Here is a 20,519-nt window from a genome sequence, read left to right as displayed (position 1 = left end):
AGCTGGCGCTATGTGTAAAAAAAACATTGCCACTGGGGAGACAAAGGCGGCCGGGCACGGCGCTGGCCACCCACCCCCTCGTGCGCTGTGCCACCCTTCGCTAGGCGCTACTCAATACTGACAGCACTTGCAACCCAACAGTCTTCTTCTTGGTTATTTCGGTAAAGTCAAGTAGAATGGAAATAATAAAATAATAAAAATAAAACATAACAAAATAATTCTCACGACGTTTTTTATTATGTTTTATTTTTATTATTTTATTATTTCCATTCTACGTGACTTTACCGAAATAACCAAGAAGATGAATCCCTGCAGTCACGAAAGCTTTAAATCGAAACCCAACAGTTTGTTCGCGCTGTGCGGAGGGGGATCTTTACGGCGGTGCATGGGAGTGTGTCTTCGTCTCCTTTGTCCAGAGAGGACTTGGGCGCGCGCTCAAACTCCACAGGTGGAGGCGTATGACACGCTCATAATGAGGCCTTTCACAGCACAAGTGTGTATTTCTTCCTAGCGGCGACAATATTATTTTAAAGTCACTGTGTCGCGTGGACAATCGAGATGATTGCAACACACTTCACACGAGTGCAGCATTTTGCACCAGGTGCTTTCATTTGGGATGATGCGATTTAAATTGCTTGCACAGGTGAAGGGTCGCAACTTTCCGCTGCAAGGGTTTTTTGTTACTGAAAAATTAAGAGATGATAACTAAAACTTAAAAAGGGATTGCATGCGAATGTTGTTTGAATAGATTCTTCTGTCATAAATGTTCTGAATTATATCCACGTTGTGATGCCAATTACCGTGCCACGGGACATTCAGATCTCTCGCACAGCAGAGCCAAAAGCCTTTTGTGTGTCATAGAGAACAGTCCACGGAAGTGGGCATCACAGAGCTACCTCCGAGATCCCTTCGAGCGACCCTGTTGCACACATTAGTGGGCGACGCTTCCCCACCCGCTCCGCATACGGGAGGGATGTTCGCCAAATGACGGTGAAACTGACATTTGTGTCGTCCAGTAATTGGTGAAGACGGAGGCGGAGGCTTGTGTTGCTTCCGAAACGTCGTGAATTTTTTAATTTGTTTTATTCTACTTTTAGCAATTTAAATTTTTTACCTACGTGACTTTACCGAAAAAACCTAAGAGTATGAATCCTTGCAGTCACAAAAGCTTCAAATCTAGAATTAATATATTCAACTTGACGCTCTGTCCTCGAAGCCTCCTTGGCTACCTCTAACAGTAGTTCTCTTCAAGGGAGACCTCGGATACAGAGCAAGATCCCCTATATGGCGATTAACAGACTGAAGGGGCAAGTGCAGTTAGCGAGCACCTATGAAGGTCAGCACGCCACATTAGGTGGGTGGCCAAACCTACATTTATCCACCTTTGTCTCCCCAGTGCTGATGTTTACACACACTGCACCGGATACTCATTTAAAGCTGGGTTGACCTAGGGGAGGCCCAGGACCACTGTTATTGGTCGTGAGCGGGAATCGAACTCGGGTCAGCGCGCGTCGTAACGCATTGCGCTAACCGCGATAATTGGAACAATAATTAAACCTTCAACAATTAACAACAGTGTAAGCATCTTAATTATAACTGACATGAATGAGACGGACGGTATATGCTAAGGTATGGCCTGCAGTTCGAAAGCACTTCACATTCATCATGACCAAGCAAATGAAACCAGTTGCCCTTGTAACGGCTCATCAGGAAGGAATAGATTATCAACACAAGGGAGATGCAATGTTACAAAGATTATTCCAATCAAGCTTACAAATCATACACATAGCGCCTCCGTGACCCGCCGCCTTTGTGCTTTGCGAACGGCGCAAACGGCAAATTACTTTGGTCGGAAAAAAATTAATAAGAGAAACTTACAAAAAAAAACGTTAAGGAATACATTTCGTGCGTAATGACGTATTGGAGTTATTGAGAGAACGCCACAAATGTTTTCTCTTAAATCATTTCACGTATTTCTGCCACTGCTGTTCAACCTACTACGCCGTACCGAACAGCATCTGCACATGATGTCAACATGAGAAGCAGGATGACTCCGTATACAGTTTGCCTCGGCAGGCATCTACAAACAGCAGCATCATCCTAAACAAATAACAAAGACAAAGATCCCCCACGCAGCCTTCAACAGACAGTTGGGGCGAGTGCTGTTAGCGAGCGCCTATTAAGGCCGACTCGGCACACGAGGGTGCGGCTGGCCAGCACCACGCCCAGCCTCCTCTTTCTCCCCACTTGCCGTTGTTGACGCAACGTACCGGGGACTCATTTAAGGCCGAGTCGACCTAGGCAAGGCCAATGACCACTACCGCTGCCCACGACACAACAACAACAACTAAGTGGCGGTGACGTCACCACGGCGCTTGTGCCATGCTAGGAGCACTTTGAAAGCCGCGTGAGGTGTTAGGCCCGCTGGCAGGAGGTCACGGAACAGACCCAGGCGCCGTGGGTTGACCGACTGAGGTGACACACAAAGCACACAAGGGGCACCCACGCGCACACAGCAGTGACGCGCGTCATTTTCCCCGTAGCGCCACGTCAGCCCACAGACCTCGTTTCATCCTTCAGATATCTGCCTGGCTGCGTAGCCATTTGTAAGCGGACACTTTCGCAAGGAACGGCCGTCGTAAACCACAGTGCTGGTAAACGAAAGGGGGCGAAAATTGCAAACGCATCCGGCCCCGGCGTAGGCACCTAAAAACGTTGGTTGTGCTCCCTATCACGTGCCGAAGCGTCTCAAGGAATGATCTCAACAAAATATTTGGTCCCGTCCACAGAGAAGGACCAACCTAGTCATCTCGCGACAGCTCCACGGGGAAACACTTTACAGGCGTAAAATTGCGTCTTCGCCCACGCTACGTCAAATACCTTTGATAGCTTTACATTGCCGTCGTCAACGACGTGTTCATCCGGGCAATGGTTAAAACAGAACCCGTAAGCGCTTGCTGGAAACGGAACTAATTTTTTTTCTTTCCCCCATCATGCGGAAATGATCGTTCGAGAGAAGCAACGCTCAAGGGGGTGCGATTTTGAGACGGGAATTTATGCAAAAAAAGGGATCCTTGCACACCCTACAGAATAATCAAAAGCACGAGTGCACATGCATTATCCATTTAAAAAAATATATCAACCAGCTGACATATTTCCCCAAAGTCTCCAGAATTAAAACTAAATCCCAAGGTTCCATTCCAAAGCACTGCCTGTGCGTACGTTTGCTGAAATTTTTTCGCACCGTACGTAGCCAACCGTGCCAATCGGAGGTGTGGGGGGCGAAGGACAAAGCGTATCATAGGTAAAGGTGCAGCCCTGCAATTGCTTATTCCAATTACTTGCTCACGGATATCCTGACGGAAGGGCCTCTGACTAGCGGTAGCTCTAAATAACAGCTATAGATGGTGTTTTGGCCTACTCTTCCATGCTAGTCAGACGTCTTGGAAGGGGTGAGAGTACCTCAACATGAGAGCGTTTGGCTTTGGGTGTAAAAAAAATTTGGGAACCCGGAAGAAACTGACCATGTGTGCGAAGGAAGTGGCGCTCAGCACCACCACCTTTCAGCGCCAGACCTACGACACCTGGCAAGCCCTGGCGTGGTCTCCCATCCGAGAAATAACCAGGCTCAAACCCAGTTGGCTTCCAAGATCTGACGAGTTCGGGCACATTAAGGGCGAATGGGTTGTCGTCGGCAAGACCCGGTCCGTGTGCAATGAACACATCCGGTGAGGTTCATTAAGGGGTAAACATCTCTTGTCATCATTTAGGATATGGCCAGCAGGCAGCAGATGCTAAAGAAGCATAACTCTCATTAATGACGAGGAAAATAAACACACACACACACACATGCATACAAAGACAAAGATTCCCCCATATAGCCTTAACAGACTGTTGGGTTAAGTGCTGTCAGCGAGCACCTATGAAGGCCGGCACGGCACACGAGGGGGTGGGTGGCCAGCACCCTGCCCGGTCCGCCTTTAACTCCCCAGTGGCGATGTTTACACACCGCACCAGGTACTCATTCGAGGCTTAGTCGACCCAGGGGAGGCCCAGGACCGGTTCAGATAATTGTCACCGGTGTTGGCCATGAGCAGAAATCAAACTACGGTCGCCGGGATTGTAGCGCGGTGCGCTAACCACTACCCGACTGCTCCCCACGCACACATACAAATGCAGACACACGCACACATACGCACACACGTGCACGCACGCAGCCCACTGAACACCACCGCGGCATCACAGCAGCGGCTTTTTTTATTATTTATAAATATTTCTCCGTTGTTCTCTCCCTTTTTTGTTGTTGTTGTTCACGTTTCAGGCCCCGAAGGGAGCCGGACCTCGTTAGAGAAGGAGCCGCTAAAACAAATCAATGTCGACACGGTTTTTTTCTTCTTTCGCTCACCCCTTGACGTCAACCGACTGCTGGAGAGCAAAGAGGAAACCCAACCGAGCCAGATGAGAAAACTCAAAAAGGCCAACGCCGCGGACAGACGAACAGAGACGCCTCGAGAGAGACCGTACCTCACCGCAAAGCCGAGCGACGAACTTTCCCAAACTTTAGAATCGTTTTTGTTTTCCTCTTTCGAAGCGCTTAACGGTAACCCGCCGCGGGGCTCGCGAAGAAAATTCGCGGTGGCTTGACCGTGCGGGGCCCCGGGACGCGGCAGCTGCCCTGGCCAAAAAAGCCCAGCCCACGCGACGAGCAAGCGGAATGTGTTACGTGAAACGCTTCCTTTTTTAAACGTGGCTTGGAAAGAGGCGAGAGGAGTGGGTGGGTCGGGGGGGGGAGTGGGGAGATAAAAAAAAATCAACCGGGCAGTGCCGCGAGTTACGTTGCCACTAAAAATATTTGCGTCCCTTACGTACCGCCCCGTGGCATGACCGACTGGCCACGTGGAAAGCAAAACTCTCAAAGTAAAATAGAAACGTTGCCGGACATTTAAGAAGAAAAAAAATTTGGGCACGGCCAGCCGGCTGACATTCAACAAGCGTCACACTTGGGCGACGGCGATTTGGATTCGTTCGGATTTATTGCGAGCGGCGTCTAAACGCAACCGGATCTCAACACGCGGCAAAACACACATTTGAGGCGTGCGCTGTGTGGAAACAGGAGGCGTGTGTGTATAGACAAACAAAGACAAAGATCCCCCAGTATAGCCTTAACAGACTGTTGGGGCAAGTGCTGTTAGCGAACACCTATGAAGGCCGGAACGATACACAAGGGGGCCAGCATCACGCCCTACCGCCTTTATCTCCCTAGTAACAATGTTTATACAACTCACCAGGTACTTATTTGAGGCTAAGTAGACCTAGGGGATGCCCGGGACAGGTTCAGATAATCGTCACTGGTGTTGGCCATGAGCGAGAATCGAGTTCGGGTCGCCTGGTTCGTAGCGCAGCGCGCTAACCAGTACACTACAGCTCCCCACAAACATTATGCGCGCACACGCATGCTTACATATAATTGACATGTATTTATATAATACAGACAGTCATAGGCAAGTGGAGAAGGGGAAGGTCTTGGGCCTGGACTTGAAACAGAGGCAGGAAGTCCATGACACAGATGGCCGGATGGAGGGAGCTCCAGATCCACAGAGGGAGCAGGGGATAAACAATGAACCCATTGCACACAACAAATTGCTCGCCACAAACGCACCACAATAACCTCGCCGATCTCGTCAAGGAGCATCAACCATCATCACGCAAACTCCGGTCATCCTCGCAGCAGAAGCGGCTTTTGGCTCAGCCGTCGAACAAAGACGGGCGCCGCATCGCGAGTTTTCAGATGCGCTTCTGCGGCCGTCTGGAACGCTCTCCCTTCCGATCTTAGGAAGCCACTGGAGCTATGCACTTTCAAATCATCTAGATTGAAAATGCATTTATTTGGAACCGATTTTTGTGTTTAGTTTGTTGTCCTTCCTCTGCACCTCCGAAGTAGCACGGTTGGCTATGTACGGTGCGAAAGAAGTTCAACGTACACACGTACAAAGGTTTACTCCGGCCTTGAAAAGAAGTCCTTCGTTGCTGGAGTATAGAGTCCACGAAGGAGAGGTCAAGTGTAAAAGTGAGATTAGAGAGGAGAGGCGGTAGGCAGGTCTTCAAGGTAGGTAGAGAAGATAGGTCGGCAGGTCTTCATCTTCGCTGAAGAACAGCGAGGGTGAATCTTGTCGATGATCCATAATGGGACCGAGTAAAGAGGATCGGAGTATCGTGGTGGTGGTGGTGATACAGTCGCATTTACAGGTGTGGGCGAGAGGTCTAGCAGCAGCATTTTGGATCAGGGAAGTTGCCGAATATTTTTTTTTTTACCAATCCACTTGTTTACCCAGGAAAGCATCAGGATGCCATGGTGGTGAGATGTTAACTCCTTCGCCTGGTATGCAGGTCGTGGTTTCGATCCCGATCCTGACGACATGTGTATATTTGAAGTTTGCATGTTCTCCCCGTGGTCGCGTGGATTTTTCTCCAGGTCCTTCGGTTTTTCCCTCCACATTTAGAATGATGCGTTTAGAGCATTCGGCTGCTATAAATGTCCACGTGATAAGCCCCTTTGTTGGGCTATCATTCATGGCCCGGTCGCATCGGAAAAAGGGCTACGTAGCTCAGTGGGCCTTGCCTTGTAAAAGAAAAAAATGTTTCGTTGAGTTTTTCACTGGGTCTCTTGACTCTCTTTCTGGAGGGTCCTGCCAAATCTCGTAGTACGGGGGGGGGGGGGGGAGCGACGGTTGCGGTGTATAATCCCAATTCTTTAAAAATTGGCTCATTTGGACCATGACGCCGGTGCACAGTGACCTGCTCTCGCGAACGATGGCACGCGATCGTTAGTGGCCACTACAAAACAGACAGCACATGGCAGTTTTACATTCTTTCCTTTTGTATTCACATTTACGACGCATGGCAAGTTCCAACAGCAAAACCGCACTGTCCGGCGCTGCTACAAGACGTGTCGCGTCTTTACTTACAGAGCTCATTGCCGGGATGTCATTTGTATGGACTGAACGCTTCTGGCGTGTACGAATACATATATTTTTTTACGGTAAACGCACCAGCGGCAACAACGATGGCGGGCGGCTGCATTCAAACTGGTGGCAAACGGGTGACCGCCGGGCCACGTCAGACGCAGGAAGACACCGCTCCGCCCGACTGCATGCACGTGCGTACGCATGTTGAACTTCTTTCCGCGCCGAGCGAAGCCAACCGCGCTAACCGAGGCTGGAGACGAGAGACCGAGAGACTCTGCATCGGCGACAGTTCCAAGCCTCTGGGCTCACCCCTCGGCCGTCGCGACGCGCGCATTTATTTGAGCGACGAATCGAAAGGGGAGGCCCACGGGCAGTTGACGGCACGCGAGCGTGCGCGGCCGTCGGCGCGAACGCAAGCGCCGGTGCCGCAGTTCAAGCCGCGGTCAGTTTTTGCCGGCGGCAGCCCCGACGACTTGCGTCGAATACGGGCGCTGGCTCGTTTACGAGGCGGACGCGAAGCCGCAGAGAGCGAGAGAGCGACAGTCGGAACACCCTAAACGCGCGGTGCGTCGTGGGAATTAGACATCCAATCGAGCTTGAAAGTAACCCCACAAAACACGAAACCGCCGCTGAATTACGCGACGATAATATTTTTTTACGAGCTTCTGTTTGTATTTTTTTTTTCAGAGGTAGTTGGAGGGGTGGGAGAATTAATATTTTTCTCTCATTTGAATCTCACTGCCCCGACCCTCCCCCCCCCCATTTCTTTCCATCCACCCATCATTTCGTTGCTTGCACAATGTTAGGACACATGTCACCCCGGCTCCCATCCTGCTCAATCGGGGGAAGGAAACGAGATTCGCCATTGATGTCAGCCACGAGCACAAGCGGACAACGGTGCGCTGGAGTGTGGTTGTATTGAGGTAGCTGAGTGGAGCAGTCCACTCGCTCCACCAGAGTGCACGTGGTTGTATTGGGGTAGCTGAGTGGAGCAGTCCACTCGCTCCACCAGAGTGCACGTGGTTGTATTAAGGTAGCTGAGTGGAGCAGTCCACTTGCTCCACCAGAGTACACGTGGTCGTATTGGGGTAGCTGAGTGGAGCTGTCCACTCGCTCCACCGGAGTGCACGTGGTTGTATCGGGGTAGCTGAGTGGAGCAGTCCACTCGCTCCACCAGAGTGCACGTGGTTGTATTGGGGTAGCTGAGTGGAGCAGTCCACTCGCTCCACCAGAGTACACGTGGTTGTATTGGGGTAGCTGAGTGGAGCAGTCCACTCGCTCCACCAGAGTGCACGTGGTTGTATTGAGGTAGCTGAGTGGAGCAGCCCACTCGCTCCACCAGAGTACACGTGGTTGTATTGGGGTAGCTGAATGGAGCAGTGCGCTTGCTCCACCAGAGTGCACGTGGTTGTGTTGGGGTAGCTGAGTGGAGCAGTCCACTCGCTCCACCAGAGTGCACGTGGTTGTATTGGGGTAGCTGAGTGGAGCAGTCCGCTTGCTCCACCAGAGTGCACGTGGTTGTGTTGGGGTAGCTGAGTGGAGCAGTCCACTCGCTCCACCAGAGTGCACGTGGTTGTATTGGGGTAGCTGAGTGGAGCAGTCCGCTTGCTCCACCAGAGTGCACGTGGTTGTGTTGGGGTAGCTGAGTGGAGCAGTCCACTCGCTCCACCAGAGTGCACGTGGTTGTATTGGGGTAGCTGAGTGGAGCAGTGCGCTTGCTCCACCAGAGTGCACGTGGTTGTGTTGGGGTAGCTGAGTGGAGCAGTCCACTCGCTCCACCAGAGTGCACGTGGTTGTATTGGGGTAGCTGAGTGGAGCAGTGCGCTTGCTCCACCAGAGTGCACGTGGTTGTATTGGGGTAGCTGAGTGGAGCAGTCCGCTTGCTCCACCAGAGTGCACGTGGTTGTATTGGGGTAGCTGAATGGAGCAGTGCGCTTGCTCCACCAGAGTGCACGTGGTTGTATTGGGGTAGCTGAGTGGAGCAGTCCACTTGCTCACCAGAGTGCACGTGGTTGTATTGAGGTAGCTGAGTGGAGCAGTCCACTTGCTCCACCAGAGTGCACGTGGTTGTATTGGGGTAGCTGAGTGGAGCAGTGCGCTTGCTCCACCAGAGTGCACGTGGTTGTATTGAGGTAGCTGAATGGAGAGTGCGCTTGCTCCACCAGAGTGCACGTGGTTGTATTGAGGTAGCTGAGTGGAGCAGTGCGCTTGCTCCACCAGAGTGCACGTGGTTGTATTGAGGTAGCTGAGTGGAGCAGTCCACTTGCTCCACCAGAGTGCACGTGGTTGTATTGAGGTAGCTGAGTGGAGCAGTGCGCTTGCTCCACCAGAGTGCACGTGGTTGTATTGGGGTAGCTGAGTGGAGCAGTGCGCTTGCTCCACCAGAGTGCACGTGGTTGTATTGAGGTAGCTGAATGGAGCAGTGCGCTTGCTCCACCAGAGTGCACGTGGTTGTATTGGGGTAGCTGAGTGGAGCAGTGCGCTTGCTCCACCAGAGTGCACGTGGTTGTATTGAGGTAGCTGAATGGAGCAGTGCGCTTGCTCCACCAGAGTGCACGTGGTTGTATTGGGGTAGCTGGGTGGAGCAGTCCACTTTCTCCACCAGAGTGCACGTGGTCGTATTGGGGTAGCTGAGTGGAGCAGTCCACTTGCACCACCAGAGTGCACGTGGTCGTATTGGGGTAGCTGAGTGGAGCAGTCCACTTGCTCCACCAGAGTCCACGTGGTTGTGTTGGGGTAGCTGAGTGGTTCTGCCAGCAGTGAAGTGAATATTAAATTGCAGGACTGCACCTTGACGATACGCAGCTATGCGCTCCGAATCATTTACAAGTTCCCGCCGTACACAAACGATCGCTCGCGCAGACAAATACACACAAAGCCGCACGCAGAATTGAAATGTACAATATGATAGACAGCACCGACCGTCCTATTTTTATCCAAATAAAAAAAAATTATCGCAGCCTCGGCGCTGTAACTGAGGTCAGCGCCGGCAGCGAGGCCGCCGTTATCGCTTCCGCGGCAAATATCGGCGGGGAAGGGGGGGTGGGACGCTTCACCAGTGCCAGCCGGCTTTTCACCAACGACTCACGCCAGGTCCCTCCACCCCACCACCTCCCTCCCTGGCCATCGGGTTCCGCTTTCCCCGCCCGTCCGCGCCGCGGATGAAGTTGGAACGCTGTCGTCATCGTCCGTCTGTACAGTGAACTTCTTTCGCACCGTACGTAGCCAACCGCGCCAATCGGAGGTGCGGGGAACTCGGAGGTGCGGCGTGGGGAGCCGAGTTCCCGACCTCGCCGCGCCCCGATAGGAATCGACGTAAGGCAGTCATCGGGTTGATCGATGATGCGGGGATTCACTCCGGCCACTCGCTCGCTCTCTGGCGGTCAGCCGTCTCCGCGTCACTCTTCTATCGCCACTGCCGCGGTCATCACTTCTACACGTTTGCATTCTTCGAGTTTACAAAGCCGCGCCAGGAGACCCCCGCACGCTTTGCGTCTCCGCAGACGGAGCTCTCGTACGACGCTCGCCCCCCCTGCCACCCCCCGCCCACGATGCCGTGAAATCTCTCCGCCACTGCAAACAACCGCCCATTCCTTGACCCCCCTCATAACGCGACCCCCACGAGCCGGGCCTTCTCTCACCCGTGGCCGCTGCTCCCGTGAACGTCCACTCGTCCATGCCGAGTACTCCGTCTACCAGAATGACTCTTTCATCTCGACTTGCAGGGTGTTCAACCAACCACCACACCTGCGGGTCGCATCACCGTCTGGCCAGAATGGAAGAGTAGGCCAAGCACTCCGGGGCAGTGCTCGCAAGTGGAGGCGCTTCTGCCAGCAGTGGTGCGAGCAAGCGTTTGAAGGGCTGCGCCGTCACCCTTCCACTAGCAACCAAAACGTCTTTGCGATATAAACGCGCGTGCCATCTGTTGCCAGTGTCAGTGATAACTCTTGAATGTTACTCAAGTGTATCATTATCTTTAGAGAGGAGCGGCAATCTGCAAACACAACGAGCGATCTGCCCGTTCCACGTCAAAGCACCGATCCAGGACCACTGAGATCCTGCGTTTCAATCCAGGGCTCGGCTGCCTGAGACGAAACGGTGCTTGCGAGCGTGCACGGTAGTGCAGTGGTGTGTAAACATCGCAACTCAGGAGACAAAGGCGGGCCCGGGTGTGGTGCTTGCCACCCACCCCCTCGTGTGCCGCGTCAGCCTTCATCGCTGCTCGCTTACAGCACTTGCTCCTATGGTCGCTTAAGGCTATATGGGTGAATTTTGTCTTTGTAGTGGTTTCGCGCATTGTGCTATGAAGCCAACCACTTGGGTTCAATTCCTGGCCATGGCGAACATTAGTGGTAAGTGACATCCTAATGTGGTTCTGAGCCTTTCCGCGGTGCTGGCCACCCACCCCCTCGTGTAGCTTTCCGGCCTTAATTGGTGCTCGCTAACAGCTCTTATTACGAGTCCGTTAATGGCTTGCATGACGAGTAGAGCTCAGCGGTGGCGTGCAGGAGATCCCATGCCGCACACACAAACCTTGCGATCCGAGGTCAATTCCCAGGCGTGGCTAACACCAGTAAGCCTCAAATGATTACCTGGTGCGACGTGTAACCATCACCAATGGGGAGGCAAAGGCGGCCGGGCATGGTGATGGACCCCCCACGTGTGTGCCGTGCCGGCCTTCGTAGAGATGCTCGCTAACAGCACTTGTCACAAAAGTATGTTACAGCTATACAGGGGATCTTTGTCTTTCCAGCATAAGGGCCCAGAGCATTACTGCACAGGTTCACATTACACAAACACAGCTGTTGGCGTGCGTAGCGGAGGCCCTTGTCGCAATTTAATTTGTCCAGTGTTGTTCAGAAGGTCAAAGGGTTAAACCTAAAGAATGGCAATTACTTTTACCCTGACTATCAGTGAAGGAAGCCACACACACATACCCACACATACTCACACGCGCGCACGCGCGCACGCACACACACACACAACTCCGGAGCACAGTAACTGAACGAGCCTCAATTAAATAGGCCAAGCGCATCTCATTTTCAATCAATCTCTGGCAAACCGCTTGCTCACACTGAATTTTTTTTTATTTGCTTACGTCGATACGCTGTGAAATATTAATGTGGAATTCTTAAGTAATGACATTGCGCAGGGAATTAATACGAGGGCCCGCTTATGTATTTATGCCGCACGGCAAAAGCGAAGAAATGTATAATAATATGAACGCCAAAGCGAGGGGAGAACGAATGAAAGAAAAACGAACGGCAATCAGTGGGTGACACGATGCGGCAGCTCCCTCATTAATCTTGAGCGCGTGCGTTTTTGACCTCATAACGCACACTTCACACGACAAAGGTCACCGTCGGCGCTCGCGCGGGGGCTGGTGGCAGGGGCAAGCATTTTCGGATGGAAAGTCGAGCAGACGTCGCCACGCGCTGGCAGAGAATCCCCCATTCCCCGCCTCCACCATCGCCCCCCCAAACCCTCTTCATCAGCCTCGCCAATTCCTCCCCGAATATCAAACCTCAACGCCTCTGGCAAACTGACTTTCTGTGCCAAAAAAAAAACTTAGAAATACAAACAATGTGTATATATTTACAAAAAGATGACCGACCGTGCACCGATTGTGCTAAAATATAGCGCGGCAACGCAATGTAACTTGAAAACGCTTCATTAAAAAAATGAGAGCCTTGTATAACGATAATAGCGCAGCGTGCTAACCACTATGCCACCACCACTCCCCCCATCGCCTTGTGTAATTTTCACCGTATTGGCATTACATTTTTCCTTCTGTTGGAATCCGTCACTTCATTAACACATCCTTATTGAATACGGAAAATATATAACCTCTATGATATGCTTCTGAGAGTAGAGTACTTCCTAAAAGCTTTATCTTCAAGCCACACACAGCTGTGTAGACATAATATACAAGGGTCCCTTTTAAATCATCCAGCAGGCCACAAAAACAATGCACATCGATTGATCAATCAGATGCAGAGACCAAGACCTGGCTTCCATAATTCCTTTATTTATTCTGGAAAGCTTCGGGAAGTCCCAACACAATTTTCAGGAGGACCCTGCTTACGGTGTTAAGCCAATTTCTAATTTTGGTAAACTACACTCTTGGGGAAAAAGAAAAAAAAGAAAAAAAAAACACCCCCCCAAAGAATGATAACTCGCTCGCGAAAAAAAACACGCTTGTTGTAGCACATGTCGTTTGGCATCACGTGCGACGTCTGGCTTCAAGTAGCGCGGTGGTAACAACTCGGAGGGCCTGGCTTCGATTCCTTGACTGTGGCGCCTCTTTTGTGCGGAGAGTGTACGTTTTCTTGGTTCTTTCGGTAAAGTCACGTAGGAAGGGAAATAATAAAATAATAAAAATAAAACATAATAAAATAATTCTCACGACGTTTCGGCCACAACGCAAGCAGCCGTCCTCAGGTGACAGCTGTCTTTCCGACAGACCTGTTCTTCACCTGAGGACGGCTGCTTGCGTTGTGGCCGAAACGTTGTGGGAATTATTTTATTATGTTTTATTTGTATTATTTTATTATTTCCCTTCCTACGTGACTTTACCGAAAGAACCAAGAAGATGAATCCCTGCAGTCACGAAAGCTTAAAATCGAAATTTAGTTTGTAAGTTCTCCCACTGCTCTGCATGAGTTTCTCCTAGGTCCTCCAGTTTCCTCGCTTAGCTAAAAAGCACAACCCCCCCCCCCCCCAGCGTAATTAGCATTGGGCCCAATATCCCAATGCTTGAAAAATTATTGGAAAATCACTCGGAAAGTGGATGACAACATCGCAACGCCAAACTGCAACTGCACAAAACTTGCTGCACCCTCCGAAAAAAGGGGTATTGAGTAATTATTTCCTGGCAGAACCAGCGAAACGATAAAAAGCACGAGAACTTGTGTCAGAAAGCGGAATCAACCCACGCGGGGCACAATCGTTGACACATCGTGCCAGACAGCACGCGGACCGCCCTGAAAACCGCGTCGGGAGAGCATACGCGGCACAACCGCGAAATACCGGTGGCCACGTGTGTTACTTGCTGTACTGCCTCCCAAAGGTTTACCTTTTTTTGACCCCGCAACCCAACTCACCGGCTTCCGCGGCTGCCGCCAGCAGGGAGGCTTCATCCGGAAAATCGAGTTCAAGCATGAGGTCATCATCATCGAGCTCGCAGGACGGCTCACGCCTCGAGGCATCCTGCAAATATCCACCCACAAACACACGCGCGCGCACACACACAAAACAAACAACACGGAAATTAGACTCGCAGAGTTTTATGCAATCCCAGGCGCAGGCTCGCACGAAGGAAGGTAGAGACCGTGTCGATGAACGAGCAAAGCGGTTTACGTTTTCGCCACTCCAGGCAGGTGGCGCAAACTCACGAGCACCGCCGATTAGCGCGGCTAAGTACGGTGCGAAAGAAGTTCAACACGCGCATGCACGTATGTTGAACCTCGATCGCGCCGTACGTAGCCGACCACGCTAATCGGAAGGCAGCGATCGCCACGGTCGGCCGTTTGTCGGAGCACAGCGATCGTACAGCTGAGATCCTGCGTACGAGTAGCGCTATATTTTAGCCGCCCGTGATTAAAACGGGGTTTTTGTTTCTTTTGCTAAGTCACTTTATTGCACAAACGATCCAGGTATACACAAAGGGCGTGCATGGGAATTAACGACAGTATAGAGAGACAATGCGGAGTACAATGATTGTTACAAACGTTTAATATTTTGAACCTGTCTCTGGCCACGTGTCAATAAACTCTACATCCTTGATGTCTGTTTCCTTAACTTGGATAACCCTCGAAGGGAAGGGTCGGCAACCTGCAGCGCCAGAGCCGCATGTGGATCTTAACGGACTGCTTCATACCGCAATGTGTGTGTACGTATATGTATGTGTGTATGTATGTGGAGCGGTAGTGTAGCGGTTAGCGCGCTGCGCTCCGAACCTGACGACACGGGCTCGATTCCCGCTCATGGCCAACACCAGTGACGATTATCTGAACCGGTCCTGGGCCTCCCCTAGGTCGACTTAGCCTCAAATGAGTACCTGGTGCGATGTGTAAACATCACTACTAGGGAGACAAAGGCGGCTGGGCGTGGTGTTGGCCAACCACCCCCTCGCGTGCTGTGCCGGCCTTCATAGGTGCTCGCCCCTACAATCTGTTAAGGCTATAGGGGGATCTTTGTCTTTGTATGTGGACCCCCCTAAAGAAACATCTTCGCCGGTTAGAAACATTTAGGCTGGCCTGCCTACGATCCATCCTGGGTTTAACCAGGCTGGATTGTGTGAGCTCACAAATCCTTGAAAGATCTGGACAAAGTCCCATCGGTGAGCTCCTCTGGCAGGCAAGGCTGCGTTGGCTGGGTCACGTAAGCCCGCATGCCCAGCCACCGCATGTCTAAATAGCTTTTGTTTGGCCAGATAGAGGGGGCTAAACGGGCGCGGCATGGGCTAGAGAAGAGATGGAGTGATGTGGTACAAGAGGATGTGGAGCTGAGTGGACTTGCTGATGACTGGTACCAGCGGTGTCAAGATCGGCCTCTGTGGAGGAGGCTCGTGAAGGACGCTACTGGGCAGTTGGAGGCAGTTGCCCTCCAACAACAACGGAGGGCGGAGGAGCGACGCTCACAAGAACGAGTGGAACGCCGGGTGGCTAAAACACAGCAAGTTGGCACAGTAGGGGGCACAGGTGGTGCATCGGCCAGTCATCTCAGTCAGGCGACCCATGGCACCTGGATCTGCCCCGTGACCTCCTGCCAGCGGGCATTCGACACTTCACGTGGCCTCAACGTACACATAGCCTGGCACAAGCACCGTGGTGACGTCACCGCCATTGAGTGGCTAATGGCGTTTGTTGTTGTTGTGTGTATGTGTGTATGTATGTCTTTGTGTGTGTGTACTTGTTCACGTGCGTTGCGGCTCTTGAAATATTGAGTTTTTTTACCGAATTCGAAAAAAAAGTCTCTTGTTATTTTGTTTGCCCATCCTTGCTCTCGGGAGAAGGTTGGGGGAGGGGAAGGAAAAAATAAAAGGGGGGCCGGGGGGGGTGAAGGGAAGGGGTGGGCGTACCTTAATACCAGAATAAATTATCTTAAAAATCAATGCCCACTGGAGGAGACGCCCTGGAGGGGGTTGAAACCGAGTTTTTAAAGGTAGCGGAGCTGATGGTCTCAGCTCGATCGATAATGACCGCACAACAACAACAAACCCCCCGCCCATCACATTGAAGTTGATTATTCACTTCATGTGGCCAAATTCCAGCTGACACAACGATGAATATGGAATTGACCGTCACGCAACAAACAACGCCATAGCTGCGAGTGCCAGGACACGAACCCTCCTCCCCCCCCCCCCCAAGCTGTGTGTGGGATAGTCGGGCCGGGTTCTTCAGGAAATAAATCTCACGGGGGAGTAAAAAAAAAAAAATCTTCCGCAGCCATTCGCGGGTCCGCGTGGCACGCACCGCACCACTCCGTGAGGTTTCCTCATGGATTCTCTCCGTCCCGTGACAATGCCGATAGCGCAACTGCGACAAATCGAGATTCCAAAAAATCATTATAAAATTTTAAGCCAAAATAATTTTTTACAAGCTCGATGCTCAAAAAGCATAATTTCTCGACCGGGTGTTTGGTAAAAGCTCAGGAGTTCCGTTGGGACTGCCGCTGCAGCGATGGGTGGCAAATCAAACGATAATGGGCCTTAAAAGCTGGCTCAGCGCAATCTCACGGACAATAAACGCGACGGCGACACCTGAGAGGCGTGGCACGACGTTGAGCGACCGCAGACGCGGCCGCGTTAGGACGCTGTATAAATCAAAATCGTAATTACATCATTGCCGCCGCCGCTCGCTCGCTCACTCGTTAAGCTTTGGAAAACACACAACACCAGTCGCGGCTCCCGCGAGCATCGAGGCATCATTGGTGCTAATCTCCCGTTTTCAGCCCCGAGCCAGCGGTGGGAATTCCTATGGCGAGTCCATTCCATAGAGCTACCACTGTTGACGTCCCCGCAAAGTGGCTACTCATTTTATCGACCGCGTAGGGATGATGGGGCTGGGTAAATCCCCTCCCCCCCCACCACCCACCAACCAGACTTTAAAATTACAAAACCTTCAAACTGCGAGTCGCTGGCTCAACATGCTGGATCCGGCCGGCCAGATTGTGCAGACATTTGCGCAGCTTAAAACTCTCTGCCGCTCGTATTTGGGAGGAACAAAACCAATTACTGAACGGTTTTTTTTTGTTTCTCCCTCCACAACTCCCCCCCCCCTCCCCCCACCATTTTTGTAAAATATAACAAAATGGTCAAAAGTTATTTTGGCATCAGAGGTTTAATAAAACTGTGGGGGGAATGGGGGGGGGGGGGGGCAATTATCGGTGAAGACCAGCGCTGTAAAGCGTTATCAGTCTGGTTGCGAATTTATGAAACTGTGCAGCGATGAACCCTCCTGTGTGCATGTGAGCCTCCAAGGGGAGAACAGGGATCTGTGTACAATTGCTTGCCGTGTTTGTGCGTGTGTCTGTATGTGCCTGCGTGCGTGTGGGGGGAGCGGTAGTGTAGCGGTTAGCTCGCTACGAAGCTGGCAACCCGAGTTCGATTCCCACCCACGGCCAACGCCAGTGACGATTATATAAACTGGTCCTTGGCCTCCCCTAGGTTGACCCAGCCTCAAATGAGGACCTGGTGTGGTGTGTAAATATCACCACTGGGGAGACAAAGGCGGCCGGGCGAGGTGTTGGCCACCCACCCCCTCGTGTGCTGTTCTGGCCTTCATAGGTGCTCGCTAACAGCACTTGCCCCAACAGTCTGTTTAGGCTATACAGGAGGTCTTTGTTCTGTGTGTGTGTGTTCGGGTTAGGGGAACAGCAGTATCCTAGTTAGTGCGCCCCACAAACCCGGCGACCCGAGTTCGATTCCCGCTCGCGGCCAAGGTCGGTGACGATTGTCTGAATGCTGTGCTTCAAAAATCCATCAACCAAAGTTCAGTTCCCATCCACTGCAACATCAGCAGCGAGCGATATCAGAACCAGTCCTGGTTCTCCCATATCTTTACTCAACCATAAATGAGTGTGCTCGATGCAATTGGTAAACATCAGCACTGGGGAGACAAAGGCGGCCGGGCGTGGTGCTGGCCACATCAGCCTCTCGTGCACCGCTCCGGCGTTAACAGGCCCCAAAAGCCTGTACAGGCTACACGGTCAATGCTTTGTTTTTATTTGCTCCGAGTGTGTTACGAGTGTGCACGGGGAACATCTGCGAGCCAAACTTTGCTGGTATGACATCAGGCTCACTATCAAACCACGCAAAGACAGTCACGCACGGAGCGGCGCGCACACACAAGCATCACGTGAAGCGTTTTGTTGAGAAACATGGGCTGCTGCTTGCACTGCTGCCACTGCTGGCACGGTTGCGCATCTTGCCAGCTGCCACCAATGCATCCCACGCCTCCGATGAACGCGGTTGGCTTTGTATGGTGGCGAAAGAAGTTGAACATACACACACGCACATCAGTACGGAACCATATTGCAGTTCCATTTATCGCGTAATGGTTTGGCAGCCGGTTCAGTTGCACAAGAGGTAGATACGTATTGTTATACTGGTAGGAACGAAGTGGACCAGACCACCAATAGATTAATGTGTCCGTCCGTCCGTCCGTCCGTCCGTGGGAGGGGTGGTGTTGAGGGTGGTGTTGGAAATGAAAGACTACGAGTCTTTAAATCTCACAGCGTTTCTTGTCAAAACAAACACTTTTAATTAACGTTACACTAGAATACAGTAATTTTTTCTTTAACTCCTCTATACCCGGTCGATATCTCTGTACCGGTACTAAGTATTATTCCTACCAGCCCACCCCGCAGGGTCCTGTTTATTAGTTTGGGTGCCAAGTTATGGGTGTCTCTGTTATTTGGTATGCCTTCCAGTCCGCAAATGAAATGAAGACGACAGTCTGTAGCCAAGTGGTGGCAGTGCTGGCCCATTAGGGTTGCTAAGCAGAAGTAATTTTTGGTCCACACACACCCCACCCCCCACTCCCTCCAGAGAGATATATAGACAAGATACAGAGGTGCAAGATATGGAGAGAGAGAGAGGCGAGACGGAAAGCTCGTGAAACGAAAGACGGGAGATGTGGCCAAGATAGAGATGACAGCAAATCAATAAAAAAAACATTAAACGTGAATTGGCTTGTTACGTTTATTCGGATCTGAATTTGAGCTGATATTTGGTTCTTCCGTATTATTACTAGTTTTGCATTAATCTGGGGCCACTTGATCTGCTTGGGGCCGTAAACCTTTTGCCCGGTATCCCTATGCCTGGTGCTGCCACCGTCAGAGGCTCCGGGGAGGGTCACATGATGGGCAAACGGCCAATCCCGACCACCGGTCTGGTTACACGCCGCTTACAAGGCTTGGTGTCATTTTCTTATGAAAGCCATGATTCATTTTCCTGAGACACAGGGGAAAAGCTACACGGGGTGATCTTTTTTGTTTGCTCTGAAGCCGTACATATAACAAAAACAAAGAGCACTATATGAGAATGTTGCCAAGAGTGATTAAAATTGGGAATGGTGGGTGGTTAGAGACTTACCACTATGCCCCTTGTCAGAGTAATAAACCTGCTACCCAAGGTTTAAATCCCTGACTCCCACCGATGGGAACCCAGGTTCAATCGTGCATTGTGTGTGTGTTCGCTGATGATGATGATGATGATGTACGCTCCTGTCTAGTCACTTTTACCTTTGATTTTCTCTCGCAGCGGCTTTTGGCTGGCCATCGAACAAACACGGTGGTCACCGCATCGCGCGCTTTCAGATGCGCTTCTGCGTCCGTCCGGGACGCTCTTTTTTCCGATATTAGGAAGCCACTGGAGCTATGCACTTTTACATCCATATTGAAAACTCAAATCTTTAGGACTGCTTTTTGTGTTTAGTGTTGTTGTACTTTCCCCGCACTTCCGATTTTGCACGGTTGGCCGCGGATGGTGCGAAAGAAGTTCAACGTACATATGTCCCACTGGACAACCCGAGCAGAACCTCACTTGGGTTCTGAGAACCGACGAGATGGGGAGCATGGCGGCGGTGATGTGTTTGCCGCCTGTTGCAGAAAGGTTCGCGGTTCGAGCCCAACGGTCGCCCTGGTTAATACTGCAAATGTATTAATAGTAGCTGCTACTCAATATCTGCTTTGAACTGAAACGAAAAAAACTAAACAGTTTTTATGTTACTCGGTAAGGCCCACAGAGCTACTGTACAGCTCTTTTCAAGAAGCGACCTGGCAACAGACAATTGCTCAAGAAAGTGGCTCATCACGTGAAACTTTATAGCAGCCAACCACTCCAAACGCGACCACGGGGAGCGGGACACGTCAGGCTCGGGATCGAACCGACGACCTCCTGCATAACAGGCGAGGTAGTCAACATCTCGCCACCGTGCTTTGTAGCGGACATTAAAGAAAAACCGTGACGTGATGCTCAACACTTTAGGCCACCCGCGCTGGCATTGTGGTCCAAATTTGGCAAACTTGAGAAATTGTTCGTAAATTGAT

At 51.4% G+C, this 20,519-nt stretch overlaps 1 protein-coding gene across 1 annotated transcript in view; it reads right to left on the bottom strand.

Annotated features, from left to right (window-relative positions):
* The window catches only part of LOC133354432 (collagen alpha-1(I) chain-like), a 340,365-nt gene that overhangs the window by 297,329 nt on the left and 22,517 nt on the right, over positions 1–20,519 (bottom strand). Inside the window, exon 4 of the mRNA XM_061571253.1 lies at positions 14,069–14,174. Coding sequence (XP_061427237.1) covers positions 14,069–14,174 — 106 coding nt within the window. The remainder of the gene's footprint in view (positions 1–14,068; positions 14,175–20,519) is intronic.

This window comes from Lethenteron reissneri, chromosome 47 (genome assembly GCF_015708825.2).
Source record: "Lethenteron reissneri isolate LAM-NWPU_2019-01 chromosome 47, ASM1570882v1, whole genome shotgun sequence".
Lineage (NCBI taxonomy): Eukaryota > Metazoa > Chordata > Hyperoartia > Petromyzontiformes > Petromyzontidae > Lethenteron > Lethenteron reissneri.
The sequence above is the reverse complement of the archived record's forward strand: the minus strand, read 5'-3'. Positions and strand labels throughout refer to the sequence as shown.